This window comes from Chamaea fasciata, unplaced genomic scaffold (genome assembly GCF_029207755.1).
Source record: "Chamaea fasciata isolate MVZ Bird 193981 ecotype frontalis unplaced genomic scaffold, bChaFas1.0.hap1 SCAF_30, whole genome shotgun sequence".
NCBI classification, from domain to species: domain Eukaryota; kingdom Metazoa; phylum Chordata; class Aves; order Passeriformes; family Sylviidae; genus Chamaea; species Chamaea fasciata.
The window spans coordinates 1,837,393-1,860,961 of NW_027094115.1; the positions used below are offsets into that span (position 1 = coordinate 1,837,393).

General features: G+C 52.0%; 1 protein-coding gene across 1 annotated transcript in view; it reads left to right on the top strand.

Annotated features, from left to right (window-relative positions):
- The first annotated feature begins 7,071 nt into the window (after positions 1-7,071).
- Positions 7,072-23,569, top strand: part of ZMAT4 (zinc finger matrin-type 4) — a 46,369-nt gene continuing 29,871 nt past the window's right edge. Inside the window, exons 1-2 of the mRNA XM_066206205.1 lie at positions 7,072-7,221; positions 21,702-21,803. Of these exons, the coding sequence (XP_066062302.1) occupies positions 21,702-21,803 (102 nt within the window). The 5' untranslated portion in view covers positions 7,072-7,221. The remainder of the gene's footprint in view (positions 7,222-21,701; positions 21,804-23,569) is intronic.

Genomic DNA, 23,569 nt, shown 5'->3' on the forward strand with positions numbered 1-23,569 from the left:
ATGGGGGCCAGGGCTGTGTGCTGCATCTTCCTGGGGAAAGGGGCAGGGAAGGCTGCAGTGCAAGGCAGGGGATGGCTCCCTGCACCTGCCTGGCTCCAAGGCAGGGCAGAGCAGCCGTCCCGGTGTCACACTGGGCTGCTGGGTCACTCTGAGGGTGCTGGGGGACAATCCCTGGGGGAGCCGGGCACACAGAGCTCAGGGGCCACTCCCCTGTGATGAGGTCAGAAACCCACCACAGTTCCTTTAACCTGCTCTGCAGAACACAGGTATTGCCTTGTGGAACTAATAGAATCGTTAGTCATAAATGGGACCCCACACAGGCAGATGTGTGCTGCAAGGACTTGGATTGTTTCCAAATGACCGGGCAAAAGAACCTGCTTGATCCCTTCCCTTCTCATGGCTCTTGCAAAGAGCAGCTCCGAAGCCCGGTAGAGTCTGCTGAGAGGGGCTCAGCCTCTATACAGTGGATGGAAAACCCAGACCTTGGAGCCTGGGCTACAGAGAGGAGCTGGGGTCCCCTGCCTCATTGCCGGGGTCCTGCAGATGGAACCCGCAGCGCTGCGTTGCTGAGCTAGGTGCTCCTTGGCTGGTAAGTTTTCCAGTAATTTTCCCAGGCAAATGATGCACCTGCCATAGCCTCAGGAGAAAATGTTTATTGCCATATCCATCCACTGTTCAGAAAAAGAAAGTTATTTTGGCACTGAAATACTGTCCTCCCCTCCAAAGCTGCACCTTGTTCATGCTGTCATAAATGGTAAAACTTAAACCACAGAAGGTGGGCTGAAACCTCCGTCAGGTGTTGCAAGAGATGCTTTCCTGTCATTAGCATTTTCTGAAGTAAGAGCCCTTCTACAGAAATTCTTGAGTGCATTATCAGCAAGTCATATGGAAAAGAGCTGTTTGGACAAAGGACAGCTGGTTTCCAGCTTGGGTCTGCCAGGACTGCCACAAGTGGCTGAATGATGTGTGACAGCGTGATGGTGCAGGGATCCTGGCAGGGCTGGCCATGTGAAAAATGTCCCTTCTCAGTAGGACAAAAGCAAGCATTTGCCTGGTAAATAAGGCAATCCAATTTAAAATCAAGGGTAACCTGGGAAGCCAATATAAAACAGGTCTGTACACTCCAGAGTGGTACTGGGAGAGGGTACAAATCACAGGTAAAGTTAAGATGGAATTGCAGTCACCCAAGGCTGATGGGATTCCTTTTAGGGACTTGGAGAACGGATGGTTTCCGGACATCTCTCATTTAGTATGGAGAAAGACCCCCCCCCCCCTTTTTTTTTTCTTTTTTATTTTTTTTTTCTTTTTTTGCTTTCCTGCTCTTGTGACTTGATATTCTCTGAAATTATGAGGTGACATACAGGTAAGTTCTGCACAGTGCAATCCAGCCGTGCTGGGTGAGTGGGTTCAGACATCTGCACAGTATCATTCCCCTGTCACCAGCTAATGGTGGTATAATTAGAAAAGTCATTAATCCTTGCTCAGCAGTGCTAGAAACTATTTATAGCAAGGTAGAAAGCCCTGCACGAGGCTAGGGTGGGTATGGAAATTACTTCTGATGCCATGTGTGTTGTGGGGCCCAAATCAAGAGGGTAGTTTGGTTCCAGGAGGGAACTTCCCTTTCTGTCCCTATGGAGACAGGGCAAACTGTCTCTTCTGGCTGAGATATCACCCTCTGGGGTAGCTATGGGGAATCTCTTTCAACATCCCCTGCACGCTGTCACCATCACAGGCTTGGGGGTCCTGGGGAGAGCCCTGTCCTCACAGCTGGTCTGCATCTCCCTCTGCTGTGGTCCTGGCAGACCACTGGTAGCCACCAGCCTGATTGCCCAAAGCCCCAGCCATTTCCTGTGCTGGCAGCTCCGCAGCGACAGAGGGCAGGTAGGGCAATCTGGGAGCACACCTTCATGTCTGCACTGCTGCTCAGGGCTGGCAGATTGCACCCGCGTCCCGCTCCTCACACCTGGGCTCGGCCATCAGGGAGTCTTTGAGACGCTTTGGCTGGTAAGAGCCCTTTACCCAACTCTCTTCCCTCCCGGGGACTCCGGCAGCAGCTGCACCTGTTCGTTTGGTGTGACACTGCTCTCTCTGCCTCCAGACTGATGCCGCTGGCGTGGGCTGAGGTTGGTCCCCGGGTCTCTGAGCCAGAGGAGAAACTGGGGCACTGGCGATGCTCAGTGAGTCACAGGCAAGGGAAGCTGCTATTTACAGGCTTCCAGGACGCAGCTCAGCTTGGGCTAAAGTCCATGTTTTTCCTGTACAGGAGTCAATATTTCCACTTGAGGGGTTCGATCACCTCCTCCTGCCTGGGCTTCGCCCTGGTGCCCGCCCTTGGTGAGGGCTGGGGGGAACTCGGAACTTTGTGAAGCAGCCAAAGAGGCTGCAGCGGAGAAGGGCTGGGCAGCGCGGAGGAGCCTGCGGAGCTGGTGCAGAGGCTGCTCGGAAGGGGAGCGCTGCGGGAGTGGGCGCTGCTGAGGTGCTGGGGGAGCTGCGGAGCTGTGCTGGGGTCAGCTGAGGAGGCATCGCTCAGAGAAACGCTCCCGTTGTCAAGTTAAACACTTCACTGGGTTTTGCCTAGTGAGGCACAAATAGCCTGTCTGTGTGCTGGCAGTCAGGCAGCAGCATAACCACAAGGGAAATATGTTTCTGTCTGGGCTCGCTGCATCTTCCAGGCTTTGCTGGAACGGTTCCTCAAAGAAAGCATAAAATTATTTTAGCCTCTGAGATTAGTGAACCAAGCCTTGCCCTCCTCGGGAACAAGACTGAAATCCCTCTCAGAGAGGCCTGGTGGGCAGCTGCTCCTCTTCGCTGCCACTGAGGTGGGCAACTGGGAGGAGGGAGAGGACCTGTTGGAAATGGGGCACCCGCTGTTTCAGCATTGCGGGGTGTCCCAGTGCTGGCTTTGGCTGTCACAAGGAGCACTCAGGCTCTGTGGTGTGCCTGGATCATGAAAGGTGACCTCGGAAATTGCATTTCCAAACATCTTCCCCTCTCTGGGAACGATGGCATTGTTCCCAGTGTTTCAGGCTGGGACTGCCTGGGGCTCTTTGTTCAAACTCCCTGGATGCTGCAATCCTAGCACAGAGCTAACGACGCTTTGCCAGAGCCTGGGATCCTGGGAGGAGGCTGCGGATCAGCCTTTTGTTATCCCGAGGATTAAAAACTGCAGTTGGGGATGAGCTGACAAAATCAAAGTAACTTATCTAGGGACATCCCAGGGGCATACTTAGCAGTGTGATGGAGACAGGGTCAGCCACTCCTTCAGGTTGTTTCAAGCAGCACGAGCCGGCAGAAGGACCCCACAAACCTCGGTGAAGAGGGCACAGAATATTTTAAACACGCTCAGCAAACTTTGTTTTGCGAAGAACCTGCTGCTGCCTGCTCTGATTTCACCGCTGAATGTCAAGAAAGGAGAAGTCCAAAGTGCATCGTGCCGCAGAAGAGAATCTGAGAGGTGGCAGTCACAAGGCACGGGGACTGCCCAGGCACAGCGGGGGCTGCTGGAGCAGCTCTCTGGGCACGGGGTTGGTGTTCTCCTCGCTTATCACACCTGGGCAGCCCCACACGTGCTCACAGCCACAGGGATTGGGAACTCGTGTGAATTTTCTCAAGCCTCTGTCTCCTTCTTCCAGATAAACCCAGGAGCTGCCGTGTGCAGCAACAGCACTGCTTTGTGCTCTGCATCACTCTGCCATCTCTGCTCTTAATGGAAAGAGGAATTGGATTTGGGAAGGGAGTGGCACAGAACTGGAGGAAGCTTTCATCTCCCCACAGCCGCTTGCACCAGTGGCTGCTCTGTTTGTCCCACGTCGCACTGGAAATGCGGTCCCAGTTCAGGCAGGGTTTGCTGCAAGGATGTCTCTCTGATAAACAGTGGGCAAGCAACTGCGCCCTTGCCTATGGCTTCCCCTCCTCTTCATTCCCCCGTGCCTGAGAGTGCAGGAAATGGAACCTGGAGAGCACTGCATAGGCCAAGGGAAGAAGGGGAAATAGAAAATGCTGTCAGGAACACCAGATGTTGCTGCGTCGCACGGTGAAGCATCATTTCTCCTCTCCTCAGAATTCACTCTGAATCCACAGGCTGACGTTGGATTCAGGGGGAAGGCCTGGAACAATGTCCCCTGGAGTATGTGGCATTCACCACAAGTCAGTTGTTTTACTGGAATGAGATAGAAAGTAGATTTTTAAAGTGCAAGATGCAGCTCCTTGCAGCAATCCCCCTCTGTCTGACAAGGTGACCTACTCCCAGTCCTGGTGCTGATGTGCTTGGGCAGGTTTTGCAGTGTCCTTTGTGGGCTCTGATGTCCAGGCACTGAGCTGTGAATGCACACAGGAGCTGGGCACACAGCACATCCAGAGTCCTTACAGGAAGGAATCAGCTCCAGTTTGTGATTTGCTTTGTTCCATGTCTGTGGTAACCTCTCCTTCTTTGGAGAATAAGATTTTAAAGAGCTTATGAGAATGATCAAATCCTTCAGCTTCACTACTGTGATTAATCAATCACAGCTGCTGCTTTACAGCTCCTTGTTTTGATGTGTTTTGGGTTGTTCCAAAGTTAGCCCAGCTCAGGGCCAGGAAATATAATCCTGAGCCCTTCAGGCTGCTGGGATAGAGCAAAAGCTGAGTTTTCAACATTATTTCCAACATTTCTTGTACCTATGCTGCCATTTATTGCCACTGAGCATGGGATGCTCCTGGGAATTATACAATCTCCCCCCAAAAATGGAAGGAAAGGATTTAAGAACCAGCTCTTCCCTGAATGGTAGCTGCATCCTTGCAAATATTGTCTGATCTGCCCTTCTTAGCACTGAAGTATCTGAGACTCCAGGTGGCATCTCTAAAGAGTTTGTGTCAATTTTAGAGGCTTAGTTCTATGGCTTAAATGCTCCTTAGCACTTATTTTTTTACAGTTAAACAGCCAAGAAGGATCATGAAGCTCAGATAGTTTGTAAAACTGCTGTCAAGCAGATTAAGCTGGAAATGGAAAATTTTCTTGTGAAGTCTTTTCTTTCTAATGTGTGTGGGAGAGAGAGTGACTTAAAGTCCATTTCACCACTGAGGTGAGGCCCCAGGTATCTGGTAGCAAAAGGACAGTGGCGTGGCTCAGCCTGCTGCATTGCACATACAAAATCCTTGAGACTGTCTGTGTAATATATCTAATAGAAACAATTTAAACTACACGGACTCATCTCTAGGAGGTCCTGAAAACACCCCATTAGTGCCCCTCAGCCATGGCTGGGCTGTGTGCCTGCAGAGCTCTCACAGGCCCCGGGCCCATTCTGCCACCGCCGTTTGATGTGTGCCGTATCTGCTCCCCAAAACCACGGATTGCTGAAGGTGCGGCATTTTTATCAGACCCTGGCAAAGCTGACACCTGGACAGCAGAGCAGTTTGATGAGAAAAGGGGGAGGCAGGTAACTGCCCTGATTACCCAGATGTTCAGGAGGGGAATGAAGCAAGCCTAGTTTCACCTGGCTTTGGAAGCAAAGGCACAAAGGAGCCTTTCCATATCTTGACAGGAAAGACAAGTATGCCTCAGTTCCTCTGGGGTGCAACCACCAACTGCCTTGAGCTGGAAAGCCTTTAAGCCATCTCTCCTCTCCTGTGGAGACCCAGGAACCCCATCCCTGCTGAGGGATATTGTGGGGACTGAGGGAGGTGGAGCAGAGCTGGATTAACTGCCTTTGTCCTGGTTGTTTGCACAGCCTCACAGCTGGAAGCACAGCTGGAAGCACACAACGTCTCTGCTCCGTCACATCCCCTGCTTCTTACCTCATCTGCTGGCAAATGAGGCACTGGCCAATTCAGCAGAGCTGGGACAGAAAGCCTCCCTGATACCAGCTAGTCCCCACCCTCCTCTCCGTTGTAGGCAGAAAGGAGGGCAGCAAGATGGCATTGCCACTGCAGGTGTGCCTCGGCAGAGGGATGGTGCATGGACTGTGCTCACCTGCAGCCCGGGCTTCCAGGACTGTCAGTCTGCATTCTGAACTGGCTTTGCCTGGGGATAGTGTGCACAAGGATAAGGGAAATCCACCTTCTTTCCAGATTCAGGCATTACTGGATTTCAGAGTGGGGAGACAGCTTGGTTTGAGCCTGACTTTGCATCACAGACTCCCAGGCATGTGTGTCTCATGCTGTATTAGGGATCGTCTTCCCATCATGAAGTTTGCAGGGGTCTTTGTCCCCCCGATTTCTCCTTCCCCTGTTTATTGCCTTGCTCTGATCCTTGCCTTGCTCCTCTGCTCTGACCCTGGCCTGGGGCAGTTGTTCATTGCCTGCTGCCTCCCCTGGGGCCGTGACCAGCCTTTGACTGGAGATGAACCCATCCCGTTCCCTTTGGCATTTGCTCTCCTCCAGCTGCTGTGCTGGGGGAGCCGCTCCTGCTCGTGCAGGAACTTGCCTCCCACTGTCCCCGTGAGCTGTGTGTGGTGGGCGCCTGCAGTGCCAGGCATGCTCACTCCATAAATCCAGGGTATTAAAGTGAGTGTGTCATCTGCAAAAGTAAGAGTCTGGAGGGATGTTCTCCCTGGCGACTGTGATACCCTTCACAGCCTCTGCCCTGCAAATCAGATGTGCACATCCTTCTATTTTCACAGTGGGGAAAACTACAGACTCACAGAATGACTCGGGTTGGAAGGGATAGCAGATATCATCCAGCTCCGAGCCCCTGACATAAGGGCAGGGACACCTTTCACTAGACCGGACTGTTCTAAGTCCCGGCTAACCTATCCTTGAGCACCTCCAGGGACCCAGGGGCAGCCACAGGTTCTCTGGGCAACCCGTGCCAGGCCCCCCCACCACCCTCACAGGGAGGAATCTCTTCACACACCTCATTCAAATCTCCCTTCTTTCCGTTCAAAGACGTTCCCTCGCGTCCCGTCGCTCTCTGCCCGTGTCAGCCCCGTCCCCCGGGCGGCGGGCAGCCCGGACGGCTCCGCCGCGCCCCGAGCTGCCCGGGGGCCGGGGGCTGCGGGCGGCCCTGCGGAGCTCGGCGGAGCCAATGGCGCTGCCGGGGAGGAGCTGCGGCCCCGGCCCGGCCCCGCCTGCCGCCCCCCGCCGCACTCGGCCTGGGCTCGGCGGAGCGGCGGGAGCTGCGGCTGCGGCGGCCCCGGACCCCGGGCGAGCGGCGCCCGCGCCCGGCTGGAGCGGCCCCGCCGCGCCCGAGGCAGCGGCCCCGGAGTCACCGGGCATCGCCCCCGGGGGCACCCGCCGGACCCCAAGGTACCGGGCACCGACCCGCCGGCTCGCGCGGGGGTGGTTGCGGGGATCTGTTGATGGGAGTTGGAGGAAAGTTTGCAGAGGAACCGGAGCGTGCTAATAGCGGTGTCGGCGCGGCGGTGGGAGGCGGTCCGGTGCCGGCCGGGAGCGATGCCGGGGCGGTTTGGGCGATGCCGGCGCTGTTGCGGATGGAGCCGGGATGCGGGTGTCAGGGAGCGGGCGGCTCTGCCCCCGTGCCACCCGCAGACACACGGCGTTAGTCGGTGGTGACCGGCGCACGCCCCGCCAGCGGTCCGGACCCGCGCCGAGCCTTGGAGGGTTTTCCCGGCGGAGTTCTTAGGGAATGCTGCATCCACCTGTGAGGCGGCGGCCGGAGGCAGCCAGGCCTCTGGGTGCAGGACTCCGGGGAAGCGGCCCCTGTGCCGGTGGCTGGTGCAGCTCGGGGCGCTTTGCCCGAATGAACTCTGCGCCGGCGTCCCCGGGGTCCGGCGTGCGAACCGGAGCTCCCGGGGCTCTTGGGGTACGAGCGTGGATGTCTGTAGATGCAGGAAAACAAGCCTGTTCTCTGTGTTGCTTGGGAAGTTTGGAGAACTTCCTAAGCCACCAGGGCTTGGGGACCAGAGGCACGGTTGCAGGGAGGCCGCTGAGCTGCGGGCTGCGGCCGCCGTCCCTGGGGACAGCCCGGAGCGGCGGCGGCGGCCGCTCGGCCGGCGGAGGGCATCGCTCCGAGCCGCGCCGTGGGGCTGCCCGGCCCCACGTGTTGCTCTGGGGGTGTCCGTCGGTCAGAGCCCAGCCAAAGCTGTCCCTGACACAGCGCGAGCGACATTACGCCTGCTCTGGGCTGTGTGAAGGGTCTCTGGCAGCTGACCCCTGAGCCGCCTGGACTGCTAACCTCAGTTAGTGATAGCGGACTTGGGCTGTGCCCCCCTAGCTCCTGATGCTAATCATGCTTGGGTGGCTGTCCTTGGGGCAGCCACATGCTCCTTTTAACCCCCCGTGATGCTGAAGTGACCCGAGCGTGTGATATTTAGTGAAGAACAAGATTTGCAGAGCGTTGAGTTAAAAATCATCAGTTTGCATCTTATGCGTGAGGTTGTGCTGTTTGCTCTTGCAGGAGCACGTGCAGTCCCTCTGCAAAACACAACCACCGGCCCCGGAAGGTGAGAGGTGAGCAGGGGGATGCTCTTGGGGAGGAGCAGCTCAGGAAGGGGGACGCTGGGCAGAGCTTTGGGGCCCTCGTCATTCCGTCGGTAGGCGATAGTGACCCGCAGCATTGCCCTGATGCTTATTGCACTGTGCCGTGGGGCAGGGAGTAGCAGGGACCTGATAAACAGTAAGAGGTGTTTTGCTAAAGGTTCTAGACAGTGACTCATCTGCTGTAGGAAGGGACAGGAAGGAGAGGCAGCACAGGAGCTTTCTGGAGTACAAATGGGACTTTCCCCCTGATTTCATTAGAAGCAGGTGGTCAGGAATCCTTTATTACTCCCAGAATAGTGCCGACCTGTAGGTTTTTAACCTCCTGATGCAAGTGTTCCTGTACCAGCACCTCCTGCATGCCTCTCCCTGGGGAGGATCCTGCCTTCAGGCCACATCCTGGGATGTGACAGTTTCAAAATTTGGGGTGTTTTCCAGTCCTCACAACTGATTTTATCTGACCATTCTTAGTCACTTCTGAGTCACTCCAAATAATTGATCCTTGTCCATACATTGCACCCTGGTTGTGCGTGTGCCTGGCTGGCTGGGGTGTTTCAGAAGTCATTTCCCTTGCCTCTGAGTTGCTCAGTCTTAACTTTTCTTCTGCATCCAGCCTTCCTCTCTCGAGCTTTTCTGCCTTCTTCTGCCCTGGACAGCACAGAAGAGGTGCAGTGCTGCTGCCTTTCACTTTTCCAGGTGTGCTGCACCCTGAGAGTCCTCCCCAGCTATTTGCAGCACTGCTGACTGCCCCCACTTGAAAAGTGTCTGTGTAAGGAGTTGTTTTGCTGGTATTTGCCTGGATTTGTTTTATTTGCTGCTTCCAGTTTGCAGAGGAATTGGTGCAGCCAGTTGGTCGTTGCTGACTGAGCACCTTGCTCACGACGAGCAGCTGGCTTCCTCTCTCTGGGGATTTATGGCTCCTGCACCACCTCTCCCCCTTTGCTGGGGATTTACCTGGGAATGCTGATGCCTGGTCTGGTGGTGGGTTTGCAATCCCTCCCTGCAGGGAGGGAGGAAAGGTCCCCAAGCCCCCCAACCGACAGCCCTCATGCCAGTGGTTAAGGGCAGACAACAATAGTGGGGATTTGCTGAGAATTATTCCTTTGCAAGAAGGAACTTTAGACCAAAACTTGGCACCTTTTTGAGACCCGTGTGTCTCTAATCATGCCCTTTTCCATTGCAAGGTGTTCTTTCACGATTTGGTGGGCTCTTCAAACCCTCTTGGAAATGGCTGTGGGGTGCTGGGGCTGGTCCTGGCTGGTCCTTGCATGGTGCCCTGGGCACTTTCAGATCTGGGGTTCTCACTTTATCTGGGTTAAGCTCCCAAGGAAAGAGGTGTGACTTGAGATCCAGAACTGGTTTGAGAGATCAGAACTGGGCCAATTTCTAGGCCAGAATGGGGGCTCTGGGTGTCCCAAGGGCAGATGTGGGTACAGAAACAGTTGAAGGTCAAGGTTCCCACCTCCCTTCCTAGCACAGATGCCTTCCTCTGCTGAACGCAGAGGGGGTTTTCTCCCTGACATCTGCTGGGCAGGTAGCAGGACATATGGCAGGACGTAACTTTATTGCTCCTTTCAAAGCATGAAAAACACCCCTTGCTGAGAAGTACTGGAGCTGTGAGGTGCAGACGGGGCTGCCCCCAGGAATAGCAGCAGGCTCAGGGCATGGAGAGAAAGCTTTTCTTCATGCCCTAGCACCTCACCCTCTGACGAGAGAGTGTTCACTGCGTCTGCATCCCCCAGAGGAAGGTTTAACAGCGCCAGGCTTTGCTGTAACCCTCAGGCACCGTGTGGATGAGCCTGGATGGAGAGATGGCTAAATGGGACAGTGCATCTTTGCCTCTTCGTTTCAGTCCTCCTGTGATTTCCTGGACGCTTTGTCGGTACCACACTCCATGTTCCCTGCCCTCCCGGGTGTCAGGGAGGCAGTCCCGGCAGTGTGCAGGCTGTGGGGCACCTGTGGGTGCTGAGGGCTCCCTGTGCCCTGCCCAGGGCACTGCAGGGACTGATGCCCAAAGGCTGCCCGGCTGTGTCCTGCCGCGAGCTTGAGAGGTTGAGTTAAGGTATATATAGGAGTACATTTGTGAGTACATTTTAAAAGTCAGGAGATATTAAACACGTATTTTCTGGGCTGTGTCTTGTATTAGAGCTATGCACAGGAAAAGAAAAGGTTTTCTGGGGTGGCTTGTGCCTGCTCAGCCTGGCTCGTGCACAAGAGCATTTGGGTCTTTGTGTTTCTGGTCACCTTGCAGCAGACACAGGCAGTGGTTTCTGTTCTCCCTTTGCACCCTGTGCTGCTGACACCTGCATTTTCCTCGGCCGGAGGTGTGAATGCTTTACCTGCCACCACCTCCTGCTCCTGCAGAGCAGAAGATGGCTTTTTGCAGGGAACCAGGGGGAGCTGTGCCACTCACTTCTTCCTTATTAACTAGAAAGGAATAAAGTTGCAGAGGGATCCGATTTTGAGAAAGACCCAGAGTTCCAAAATGTTCCCAGAGGACAGATCCCTAATTACTCTCTAATTGCATTAGAATTTAATTTGTTGTTGTTTTTACTGTAATGTTCCCATTTTCCTCGACAGTTTGCTCTGTTTCATTAACTAGAAATGGCTGGAGATGAATATTTGTAATATCAAAACTTGCCTGTTGAGCAATGCTTGACAGGTTTTAGACCTTTATTGTGCTGTCAGGGGCCCGGGTGACTTTGCCAGCCCTGGCTGCCTGGGACTCAAGCCTTGGGTGCAGCGCTCACCAAATGGCAGCATTTTGTCTATACATGCAGGTTTGGTCCTGGGAGTTTTAGTGTCTGTCCTGCTTCTAGGAGACACAGAAAAAGCTGAGCTGAGCTGTCCCCAGAGCAGCTTAAGGGCAGCTGCTCTTCAAAAGGCTTGTTTAATCCATTTCTCCTGAGCACAGCAGGGAGCAGGTCTGGAAATGAATTTGGGAAGCTTCAAAAGGGTTTTCAGGAGCTTCATTTAGAAAGCAATAGGGGAGAAGAATATTACTGCTCTTAATTCTGAAGCAGAAATATATTTACTTTGCCTTGTTTAAGGGGAAATGGTGTAGAAGGTATAGTCAGGCTTAGACCTACTTTTTGCCAATTCATCTTTGTTGGTGAAACAAATCCTGAAGGTGGGAGAATGTAAATAAACCTTTCCAGTTTGTCATCCTCAGCACTTGGGGCCCTAGAGGCGTCACTTGTCTCCTGCTTTGATCTACTTGCTTATATATCACATACATGTTACTTGTGTGTGCCATAAAGAGCACCTGGGCAAGGCCCCCGCTGCCCGTGAGCTGGGTGTGGTGGAACTGCACCCACGGCACTCAGAAAGTGACATGAACCGTGAGGAGACTGGAGAACTGCACCGTGAACTCAAAACTGCTCCTAAATTTGATGCAGCCACTTAAAAACAGTGGGTGGACCTGGTGGTGAAGTGAGACGTTGGTATTTAAAGCTATCTTGAAGGATGTAGCCAGAGACATGACACCCAGCAGCAAGCTGTGAAGGTGAGACATGCTCTGGTTTCAAAATTCACCGAGAAAATGGGAAAAGCTTGGAGTGCTGGATCTGCAGCACCTACAGTGGCTTGTCAGAAACCCCCAGGAACGGGATGGAATTGAACACCCACTGCATTTGAAACCATAAATTAGTCGGTTAAACCTGCTGTTGTGCAGAATGCTGTGCAAGCCTCTCTATTATTTGATATGTAATAAGCACATGTGAGCTGATTGTATTGGAGGCAGAAACTGTTGTGGCCTGGGTGTGTGATGAGGGTGCTCAGGCTGGCAGTTCCCCTGCTCTCAGCTCTAACCCTGCATCTCAGGACGCTGGTGGTGTCTTCCACGTCTGTGCTTGCCACCTCCGAGCTTCAGTCTTGGCTTCAGTGACAGCATGTGGCAGAGGGAAGCCAGAGTTTAGTTTGACTTAAAATGAAAACTAATTAATCAATTCTGTGTTTTCCATCCTACAATGTCACTAGTGAAAGCATCAAGATGATAACTGAGGATTCAACTGCTCATTTGAAAATACTGAGCAATTAGACAAGTTTATGACAATATTATTTCCTGCCACCAGAGATGATTCACTATACTACTAATTGCAGCAATAATTAATCCGTCTAATTTTCAAGCATGCAGCTGTAGTTCATGGTAGTCTGATGGGGACAGGAGCCACCCAGAGCGTGGGGACCCATTATTTTATCTGTTCAATTATCAGAGGCCTTTCCTGCACTCCCAGCTTGTTGTGCCTTTGTGAGGAGGTGCGGGGCTGCTCCCCGTGCTGCTCCAGAGGCACGGGCTGCGGGGTCCTGGCAGAGCCCCACGCCTGGGAACAGGTACTGAAGACAGGGGTGTGAGGAGCCAGTTGATAGTGCTGTGCTCTGACAGTGGGTTAGACAGGACATCTCGAAGCAGCCGGGATGTTTTTGGCTTTGCAGAACATACGAGGAACATTTTTGAGCCCTTTTTCCTCCTAGCCAGACTGTAAGGCTGACAGCAGGATAACCTACAAACTCCACTTGGAAAACGGATGGTCTATGAAACACATTAACTTGTTTTAATGCCTTTCTGTTGCTGCTGAGTACCACAGGGGATGCCTAATAAATACTGTCGGAATTGGAGTCCCCAGACTGTGCAGGGAAAGGGAGACCTTTCCAAACCTATGAGTCAGAGCTGGTCTCTGAAAGGAGCAGCCAGTGCCCGCCCCAGAGCGTGCCCAGCTCCAGCTCTTCTGCAATGGCAGTTCAATTTCTCACAAAAATAGAACAATTTGCATTTCTGGAGACCCTTTGGCACACGGGGCTGGAGCACTGCAGTGGGCATTGATGAAGCACTTCTCATTGCTTATCTATTGGTAAGGGACGGAATGGGGTATTTTTCCAGAGGAGAAAATGAAACCTGAATTATCCGAGTGGCTTGCTGAGATGCTCCCAAGCACAGGGAAGACGGGTCTGACATAAAAGTCCAGCATGCTTCTGCTTAGTGTGGCTGAGAGTGGGAGATGCTCCAGCTTCTTAGAAGAGAGCAAATGCAAACAAAAGGGGGGGGTTGTTTTTTCTTTTTTATATCAAAGATGGGCAAAGATAAAGAAAGTGCTGTAGGAAGGATGTAAATGTTTTACTTAAGATAAAGCTCCTTGTTTGCTGGTGCTCACAAAGCTAAATGACAGATTACATGATAATAAGAAGGAGTTTAGTGGAATCTGCCGATACCCTTTAGAGGATGTGGAAGTTGGATGTGCAGTTAAATGAGGCCAGAGGTTCAGCTGCTCTGTGCCAACTGGGGGACTCTGAAAACATTTGCATTCCTGAAACCTTGTTTCTAAATAATTTCATTGATGACAAGAAGCTCTGCTGTAGCAGGGAGCTGTGGCTGAAGGGAGCAGAGTCCATCAGTTGTCGCAGGCAGGGAGGGAGCGTTCCTGGCCAGTTGCTCAGCTGCCTTGGTGGCACCCGAGCTCCTGTAAATCCTCACCAGGTGGCACTCGGTGAGTCATCTCTGGCTGGCAAATACAGGGTGGGAGAGGAGCTCAGCTGCACCTTGGCTGAGAACTCATGGATAATCAGGAGCATCTCTGCCTCTGCTGTCTCCAACCTGGTCAAGGTCTGCTGGGCAGGGCGCGTTCGGTGCTGTCAGCAGTGACAGTAAACTGATCTGGGGTTAGTGCTGCTGAGGCTGATTGTGGTTTTGGGAAGAGGTGCTTTAGCTTAGCCAGCTAGGCAAGCATGCAGGCTTTTATCAGGGATCCAGAATTAAAATAATCCCCCATCAGCGGTGGACAGATTTGTTCTCTGGAGGCTTCTTCTAAGTCTGTTGCCACCTTACATGGCTTTTCCTCCTGGGTTTCTGAGCTGAAGCTGATGGGGACTGACAAGCCCTGATTATGCAAAGTACCAGAGGCAACGGGCTGCCGGCATGGAATTCGGCTTGCCTCGCTTCCTGCCATTTTGTACGTTATTAGGGAGCCCCTGGGAAAAGTAGGTCCTGCTTATCCCAAAATAGCCGCGCCGTCCTGGCGGTGGCTGCGGGAAGGGCCGTGCGGGAGCCCCTGGCTGCGCTCCCCCTGCCCCGGGCAGCAGTGACCGCGGTACCGGGGTGCCCCAGCCCGCCTGTGCCCACGCTCAGCGGGTGCCGACGCTGTTTCTGTGCGTTTTGTGAGAAACCACCGTTCCCATAGCAACCGCGAGCATCGCATGGTAACCCCGGCTGTGCGGCGTGTGCGCCCCGCGCTGCGGCCGCGACGCCCGGCGGGGTCCCCGGGGAGCGCCGGGCCCCGAGGGGCTGCGGCAGCCGCTGCTCCTCACCGGGGGCACCGGGAGCTGCCACAAACGCGCTCTGGGCGCTGCGGTGGGAGGAGGTGTGCGGGGGAGAGCCGGGGGACGAGGAGGCGAGTGCGAACACGTGCCAGGGTTTCAGACCCGGCATCCTCCCCAGCCTGGGGAGGTCTGGGCTTGGCCCAGGGGAGTCTGCTCCTACACAGAGCTGCCTGCAGTAGCTGGGTCCCAGGTCAAGGTCCCTCTTTTGCTGACCATCCTAATCCAAGCGAGTCCTTCCCCTCTGCATCGGACTCCGGCAGCCCCTCTATCCGGAGTGTAGTCTCTGAAAGCCTGCGCAGGTCCGTTTTGACCTTTATTTCAGGAGGTTTCAGGGCTGTCACCACTGCTAAGGGTTGAGCTGTGCCACCTGGCCGTGCTGGAGTGAGTGACAGAGCCCCGTCCTTGAAGTGTGCAGAACACACACCGTCGATACCCTGAGGCACAAAATGTGATTGCTCTCCCTTGAATTCCTACGAACTGTATGAAACAGTCACAATATATCAATCTCTTTTTTTTAAAATGTATTTTTATTCAAATCAGCACATGTTTGCAATTAAGCCCTGCTACATGATGTAGTGTGAATAATTAGAAAAATTCATGTGCTTAATGGGATACTTGCATTTGTAGGGAAGGAGTGATGCTACCCACAGAATTGCAGTGTGGCTCCCTCTGAACTTGGCAGCGGCCTTCCCTCGCGTCCCCTGAGGCACTTTGGGGCATGGGGGGCTTGTCTCCACTGCACGCCCAGATCTGTCCTTTGCTCTCTGGTTCTGTGTGTCTGTGATTTCTGTTGCTTGCCTTTTGCTCCCACTTCAAACTGGCAGTAGGTCAAAACGTCACTGGCTGGATTTTAGGGCATAAGCTCGAGTCCCTTGCCTCTGCTCCCCCATCAGGTGGGTGCTGTGGTGCAGGTAGGGGCTGCAGAGGCACACCTGGAGACTTGGCCCTGCTGCTGTTCTGCCTGGAGGGTGTGACCTGTCTCTCCTGGCTTCCCTCTGCCACAGAGCACTGCTTTTGCTGATGTGTTCATCAGGCTGTTTTCTCGCTTGGTTCCGTTTATATAAACGGTACCTTGATGATTAGGTGAGGAGATGGGAACATCTGGCAGCTTTCCCCCTAGCCCAGAGCTCATGAATCTTGGGAATTCGGTGAGACATCCCTGGGAATTTCCTCTCCACAGTGGCATGAAAAGCTGAGACGCTCTTTTCATTTCCATCCATTGAGAGGGCACTGTTGCTGTGTGACTGTAGCTTTCTTAGTCCTGGCAAACACAGAATTCCCATAATGGTTTGGGTTAGAAAAGACCTTAAAGATCACCTCGTTCCAATTCCCTGCCATGGGCAGGGACACCGTCCACTAGCCCAGGTCCAGCCTGGCCCCTTAGGCACTTCTGTCCCCCCCCCGTTGTTCTCCACAACCTCTCCTCTCTGTGCTGACACATGCAGCAGCCACGTGCAGGATCTCTCCTGCTCCCCAGCTCATGCCACGCACAATCTTGTTCTGATTTTCAAGGCTCCAATAAAGCGTGTCAAAATGCATCAAAGGCTCAGTGCAGAAGTGAAGCAAATTGACTCTGTAGAGGATTTAGGGAATGGAGGGAGTTGGGATAAACCCCAGCCAAACAAGAACTGCAGGGAAGGTGAAGCATGGTAGAGATGGCAGATGTGCAGCACAGCTGGAGGGATGTGGAACATCTTTGATTTGGCAGGAGAAAGGGAATAACTGAAAATAGTGCACACATCCTCTTGAGATGTGGCTCGTAGGGAGCTCTTGGTGGGTAGGGACACGCTACCATGACCTCTGGGACACAGGATTACCTGGGCTCTGATACGTTTCCTGCTCCACCTTTCTGGGACTGTGGAGGGACAGCAAGGAAATTGAGGTGCTGGTACAGGCTGAGGCTGCAGATCCCACGGCTGTGAATTTGGGCTCTTGCACCAGTTCAGGGTTGGCTGCAGAGTCCTGTCATGACCATGGGATGAACTGTCTGTCCTGTCCTGTCTGTGGCTGCCAGGGAGAGCCAGCAGCACAGAACTGTGCTGCCCCATCCCAGCCCTTTTCCTGGCTGCTGTGGCCTGCAGCACCCAGACTGTCTCAAGGCAATAAAAGCAGGAGGAGAATTGCACTCATGGAACAGGCTCAGCCATTGTTGTGTCGTGCTGGGAAATCAGGCACTTCAAAAGGCAGTTTTGCATTTCTTCAGATGCCTCGAAGTAAGTGCAGTGACAGAGTTGCTCAAAGCACATTAATTATTAGTAAAGGCTTTTTTTCTTTTTATTGCAAGACAAATTAAACAACAGACGAAAACAGGAGGTGTTACACGAGATGTTAATCCATGGGAGAGTGACAGCAGCAAGAGCCACAAATAATTCATAACATGAAAATCAGGACATTTAATTTTTGGCTTGTTGTTTGCATTTGGCATTTGTGCATGTGCTCAGCTGCTGCTTCTCTTGTGTCCCAGTGTGGAGATTTCGGAGGCTGTTAATTTTGTAAAAAGTGATTATAGGCCTTCAAGAGTAAATCAGAAAAGAGACCACAATTGTTTTCCTCTCCTCTTGACTGGAAAAACCCAAGTTGCTGAACCCTGTGTTTTGTAAGGCACTCCTTGTCCTCGATTGGGCAATAGAAAACAATGAATGTGTACAGGAATCCCAGGGCACTTCCACCACTCTCCTGTGTGGCAGGGACACATTCAGCATGTGACCCCACCTGGAGGGATTGGGCTGGTGCAAAGCATTTCCTTAGAAAGGAATTTGGCTTTGTCTATGTCTCTGATGTCAATTGTGGGTTGCTGTCCTCCAAAATTTAGTGCAGCTTAGTTAGCACCTTTCTGGACATTGTCAAAACCTGGCATCAGTCTGATCAAATTGTTTTTTCATTGGGCTGTTACAGACACTGAAACTGCTGAGAAGAATCACAGCCATGTGGCACAAGGTATTGCAGACGAGGTCTCCCGTGACACGGTGAGCCATTCCTGGAGGTGCTGAGCTGGCATGTGCAGAGGTCGTGGATCTGGAGCAGGGAGGGGACTTGGCACTGGAGTGTGGCACAGGAGGCCGTAACAAACCCCACTGAAGGACACAAAGTGATTGTCATTTTTGGTAGAGGCCCCGTTGTGTCCCCACTGAGGAGGAGGACGCTTGGAGTTTCAGACATTTAAACCTCAGTGTGCAGACCAAGCGCTTCTCAGCATGACAGTTTGTGTCCGGGTGACAAGGGTACAAACCCCGTGTTAATTCTTCAATTCTCAGCAAGAAAAGTCTGTGAGAGTGTTCAGGGACATGTCCCACCCTGCTCAGCACCTGCAGTTGCCCTTGAGTGTTCCTCACAGCGAGGACATGCTGATGGCTGTGGCAGGGAGACCCCTCCCTTCCCTGCTGCATTTTGACAGATGGGCTGTGAGGTGAGATCCGCTGAGGGCTGGTCAGTCCTGGAGTACTTAGGCATGTGTGGGCAGGGAGAGAGTCAGACTGGTATTAAGTGATTAGAAATGCATAAATATTAATTGCTTATGAACTCCCTTTATCACACTTGCAGGCAGAAGAAGTTAATAAATCACTGCTCAGATTAACCCACAGAAGGGCAACGCAAAGTATATCTGAGATGAGACAGAAATGGGCAAGGGAGCTTTTCTGGAGAGGAGGAAGTGCTGGTTTTAGGCTGGGCACCCAGAGCACAAAGCTGTGTTCTTTTCCAGGGTTTCATGTCTAGTCTGCCTCTTGCTGCAGAGGGGAGCCCTTGCAGCTATGCAGAGAAGCCATCATCATCCAGCCTTGCTGTGGCTCCTCTGCACCAGTCCCTTTGTAGGAAGCAGACGTTTGGTTCTTGCTTGTCACGGGGTTCCTGTGCAGATCCCCAGGGAAACGCCAGCCCTGGACCTTCCCTGAGGTCTGTGCCACCCTGGGGACTGTGGCAGCTTCAGAACCTGTTGTGTGGTGCAGAGGGGCATTCATTTCGCTGCACGTTAGCTGGATATTCCTTGGTGGCTGCTGAGGAGGGGAAGAGGCTTTTGCTCCTCTGTTGCATTTCTGTGGGACAGGTAATTGCCTGTTTTCTCAAGTCAGTGACTGGTGCTGAATTTAAAGTTGTTCTGGGGCTGTCTTGGTTTCAGTGGCAACTTTGCAAGGGTGATTTCTGTAAATGGGTGCTGGTAGTGGATTGCTTGTGTGGAAATCTTCCTTGCTAAGGTGAATCTATAATTTTTTGTCAAAATTTAATTTTGCCTAGAGCAGTTATTGTTACCAGAGCTTTCTAATTATTTTAAGTAGCCAAGCTTACATATGCTTGAATCCTCACAGCAGTTTAGCCTAATATATTCATGCAAAAGCATGAAGGAGGTATTGCTTCCATTTGTTCTTTTGTTCTTCCTAATCCCCATTCCTCTCTGCTCTACCTTGCTGTACTTTTCATCACCATGAAAAAGCAATGCCTGGAAAAAGCAACAGTGAAACCCTCTGCCAGAATCCCAGGCATGAGGACACCCAGTTACATTTCTGCACCTGGACAAGGGGACCCTGCCATCCTGCAGGCTTTGGCAATCCTGGGCTTGCTGTGCTTCCCGGGGGCACAGGGAGCCTTCAGGTCACCAGGACCTGCCACTGCTCACCTGTGCATCCAAGCAGAGAGAGCTGGTCCCTGAACTGCCCTGGGAGAGAAGGGTCCCCCCGTCCTCCCTCCAGTGGTTCCGTGGGAGTGTGGCAGTTTGGAGACAGCACTGGGATCTGAGGAGCTGCTTGGGGTGGTCAAAGCAACCCAGTGCCAGGGGAGTGGGATGGAGGCACCCAGGAGCTGTGCCTCACTGAGGTGCTCAAGTGACGCCAGGCAGAGCAGTGTGGTTCTGCCAGTGGGGAAGATACACCGGGATTTGGGAGCAGGGCAGGAGAGTGGGAGCTTCTGTCATGTGTAACTGTGCTCTGGGTGCGTTTTGCGAGGGTCTCCTGTTCCAGAGAGACTTTTATTAGGTAACTCGAATATTTACGCATGAATCGTGGTGCACAACAGTCACAACATCCGCAGAACTACCGTGTTCTCCTGGTGCTGAACCTGTGATATCGAGGGGAACACATCCCACACCTGTATCAGAACTTACTGCTCAGGGAAAACGCCTGAGATGCAGTTCCTGGATAAGTCTGTTCAGCCCCTGCTGCTATAAAAGAGGACAGATGATTCCGTTTTGAGGAAAATAGACTTGGGCTCTGTTATCAGAGCACGGAGTGCTGAACTAATACTGAGAAGCTTTTGATTTACTCTGATTTTTGCAATGAGGGTTTGTATTAGCGTTGCAGGCTGCATGCAGATGAAGGTGGTGTTACCTATCTCTGGCCTGGTTGCTGGATTGAGGTTTAATGAGATTCTTTGGTTTGCTTTGTGTCAATCTGTTGGAGTTAAGGGAGATTTCTTCCTCCCCCTTGTTTTGCCTTTGATGCAATTTTGCAACACTTCTTGTATTCCTAAAAGGGTCTTTTGGTATCTTTGAAAGTTTCTCAATGCAACATCTCTCTGGACAGTGTAAATGAAGATTTAAACTAGGCAGATAGCAAGAGGAAACAAGCAAATATCTTTACAGAATCAAACAAAGCGCTGGCGCAGCAGCAGAGGAGCTCTGAGATTTGTGTTTTCGTCTGGTAAACCAGAACACCTGAGCAAACCCTTTCCTGGAACTCAAGGCCGGCTGGTCTCTCCAGGCTGGCAGTCACTAGTGTCAGCTCAGCTGCTTGTTTTCATGAAATATGCAGGGACCACAATAACCGTGGGATGGCAGGACACGGATTTGGTATAACCACCTCCAGCTCCGCTGCACAGCCCAGCAGTGACCAGCCTTTCTCCGCCTGGCTTTGTCTGCTAATGAGATCTCATAGCCTGTTCATTTCCATGTTATTTTTCTTCCCAGTCAGTGGAATGAACTCTATAAAACCTGTGTTATCAGTCTTCATTATGCTCAGGTTTGTTATGATTGTGAATTATTAGATTTTATCTTGGCATTAATGAGAAGGCACCAGCCTCTCTTTTCCCTCTTACTTTGCATAGGGGTTGGTTTAAAATATTCTCTCTATGTAGCTGCTTCCGTTGTTTTCTGCCTCTGTTTGGGTTCAGTCTGTTTTAAGCCTCAACTTTCCTGATACACCCCTTGACTGTGAGTTCAGATCTGTACACCTGCAGTGGCACAAGGAGGAGGCTATGAACAGAGGAGCAAGGTGTTCCTGTGAATCAGGGCACTCAGCAAGCTGGTTTTAAAGGTGCAAGTGTCCTCGTAGAAAGTTCTGGGGAACACATAAATATTTAAACAGCTGTTGGAAAACAGCACAGCCCAGTAAATCATCCAAACAATTCTCTTCCACATCTAAATTGGGAAATACAACAGAGTGCTCTTCCAGCTTAAAACCACCTTCCTCCAGGTTGTGATGCTGATTGCCTTCTCTATAAAAGTCTTTATAAGCTCTTTTATGTTGTATAACAAATGGTCAAGCGTGTTTTGAGCCATGAGTGATGTCTGCCACAGCTGGTTCTGTGCATGGTGTTTCTAGATAGGAAAGGTGATGAGGAACAGCTGTTCACAGGTAGCTCACACGGGGATGTCATGGCAGTGCCATGGAGCCTGTGCTGTGTCTGTGGCATTCAGAGGATGGGTGTGCTTGGGCACGTGTGGCCTCTCGTGTCCAGCTGCTCCTGCTGCAGCAGAGAAGGGGCCCAGCACTGCAGTCCCCAGGAACTGCCCAGGGCAGGGAATGAACACCTGACATGGGCTGTTGGTGCATGAACCTGGGCACTGCAAATGGGAGGGATTGGGGTGTGGTGGGGACTGTCTGTGTGTCACATTTACACCTGGATAACATTGGCTTCGTTCCCTCATGGTGACAAGAGCTGCTCAGCTCAAGTGTTGCCTTGCCCTTGCCTCTATAGGAGCCTTGTCAGACACCTCTGCCTGCTTTCTGTGACTGATTCTGCTTCTTGTCTCTTCTCTCTGTCATGCACAGATGAAATCCTCTGACATCGACCAAGAATTGTTCACTGAAAGTTACTGCAAGGTGTGCAGTGCCCAGCTGATCTCCGAGTCCCAGCGCGTGGCCCATTACGAGGTAGGATCTTCCTGGTCTGTCACTCCACCATTGCAGTTCTGCTTGGAACACTCAGCATTTGAAGAACTGTTTTTACTGGTGGCATCTTACTCTGTCAGTGATGTCACTGCAGCGGTGTCTGCTGCATGTCTGGCTTTTTCTTCTGTTTCTGCCAAGTCAGCCTGCAATTTGATCAGGACTCAAGGAAACACAGTTAGCAAGGAGAGCAATTAAGAGTGCAGCAAAACAAGCTCAGGTTGTATTAAATGTGCTGCACTGTGGCTTGCTGAGTAGGAATCACTGATGGTGCAGAGAATAGATTAGAATTTGTGAATGTATTTAAGCACTTAAGAGGTAGTGAGCAATGAATAATTAGAAAGGATGGATTATTAGAGACATGTTAGAACAGCAATTAACAGCGCTGCATATCTTCAAAACAAACTTAAATACTTTCCTGTTGAACAAGGAGGAAATTATGGAGGGATATGATGCTGTAAAATCCTTCAGGAAAGGAAACCCACTGCCTGGGTGTAGATCCTGCCATGGTGAGGGGCTCTTGCTGCTCACCCAGCGGGAGAAGAGAGATTCTCATGTTCAAAAGCAGAAGAGGTGCAGGGTCACTGTGTGGTGGCTGTGCATGAGGGACCATCCTTCCCTAAGGGCATGTGAGATGATCCAGCCTGTCCTGGAGGACTCCAGAAGTGATGCATTATCTATATTACATAGTTTGGATATAGAGAATAAACTATGTTAACTATATATTCATCATATATAATATAGAGATAAGACAGATATTTGGATAATATGGAATAATTTGGTTTGATTTGGCAGTTTCTCCAGCCTAAACAGTTCTGTCATTCTGTGTGATGAGCTGGGGCACGAGGGACTTCTGCACTCACAGGAGGTGTGTTTGCTTCTGTTTTTGGTTACATGGAGACTACCATTGTCTGCCAGGTTCCAACAGATGCAGAGTTTGTGCACAGGGACCTGGAAGATGAAGTTACACCAAGCATTTGCTTGAGTCGAGTGTTTTGCAGTCGATGTACAAGGGGGACAATTGTGTGGCCAGTGGAGAATGTGCAGGAAGCTTAATGTACATGATCTGAGGATGCTGTGCTGCATTAATTAACAATGGGAACAAGAATGTACATTTGCTTGTAGGGCACTTTACATGTCTGTTTTGGTGAATTTCTTAGGAGCTCTTCTGAACTGCTCCTCTGGCTGCCCTCTGTGTGCAGCAGAGATCCCTGGCAACTCTGTGAAGTTGAAGGCTGCAGTTTTAGGGGCACCTTCCAGATCTGGGTACTGGGCACCGCGGATGCCAAATTTTGCCCACAGAAGGCAGGAGCTTTGCTGCAGAAACAGGAGCAGCGCCTGGTGAGCCACAGGGTGCTCAGCCAATCTCGTCTCCTCTGCGCCTGTCATTGTAGGTATGAGCTGAATCATTAATTCATAGCAGATGTTTTTGAAATGTGGAAAACATCACTGTTTTCTGTTGTATATTTTAGTGCGAGGTGTTGTGCTCGTTTGTCATCCGCTTTGAAATCCCAGCAGACGCTGTAGATGTTCGGCACAATAATGTCATTCCCAAACCTTGCTGGTGGGTTGCATAACACAGACCAGAGCCTTGGAGTGAGCTGTAAAGACTAGTCAGGATTCCCTCCAGTGGCCCAGAGGCCGGGAGTGCCCCTGCCTCGTGGCTGTGCCACGCTTTGCTGCTCTTGACAGGGAGCAGTGTCCCTTTGGGGCATTTGTTCTGGTCACCACTCCTGAGTGTGATGCTCATT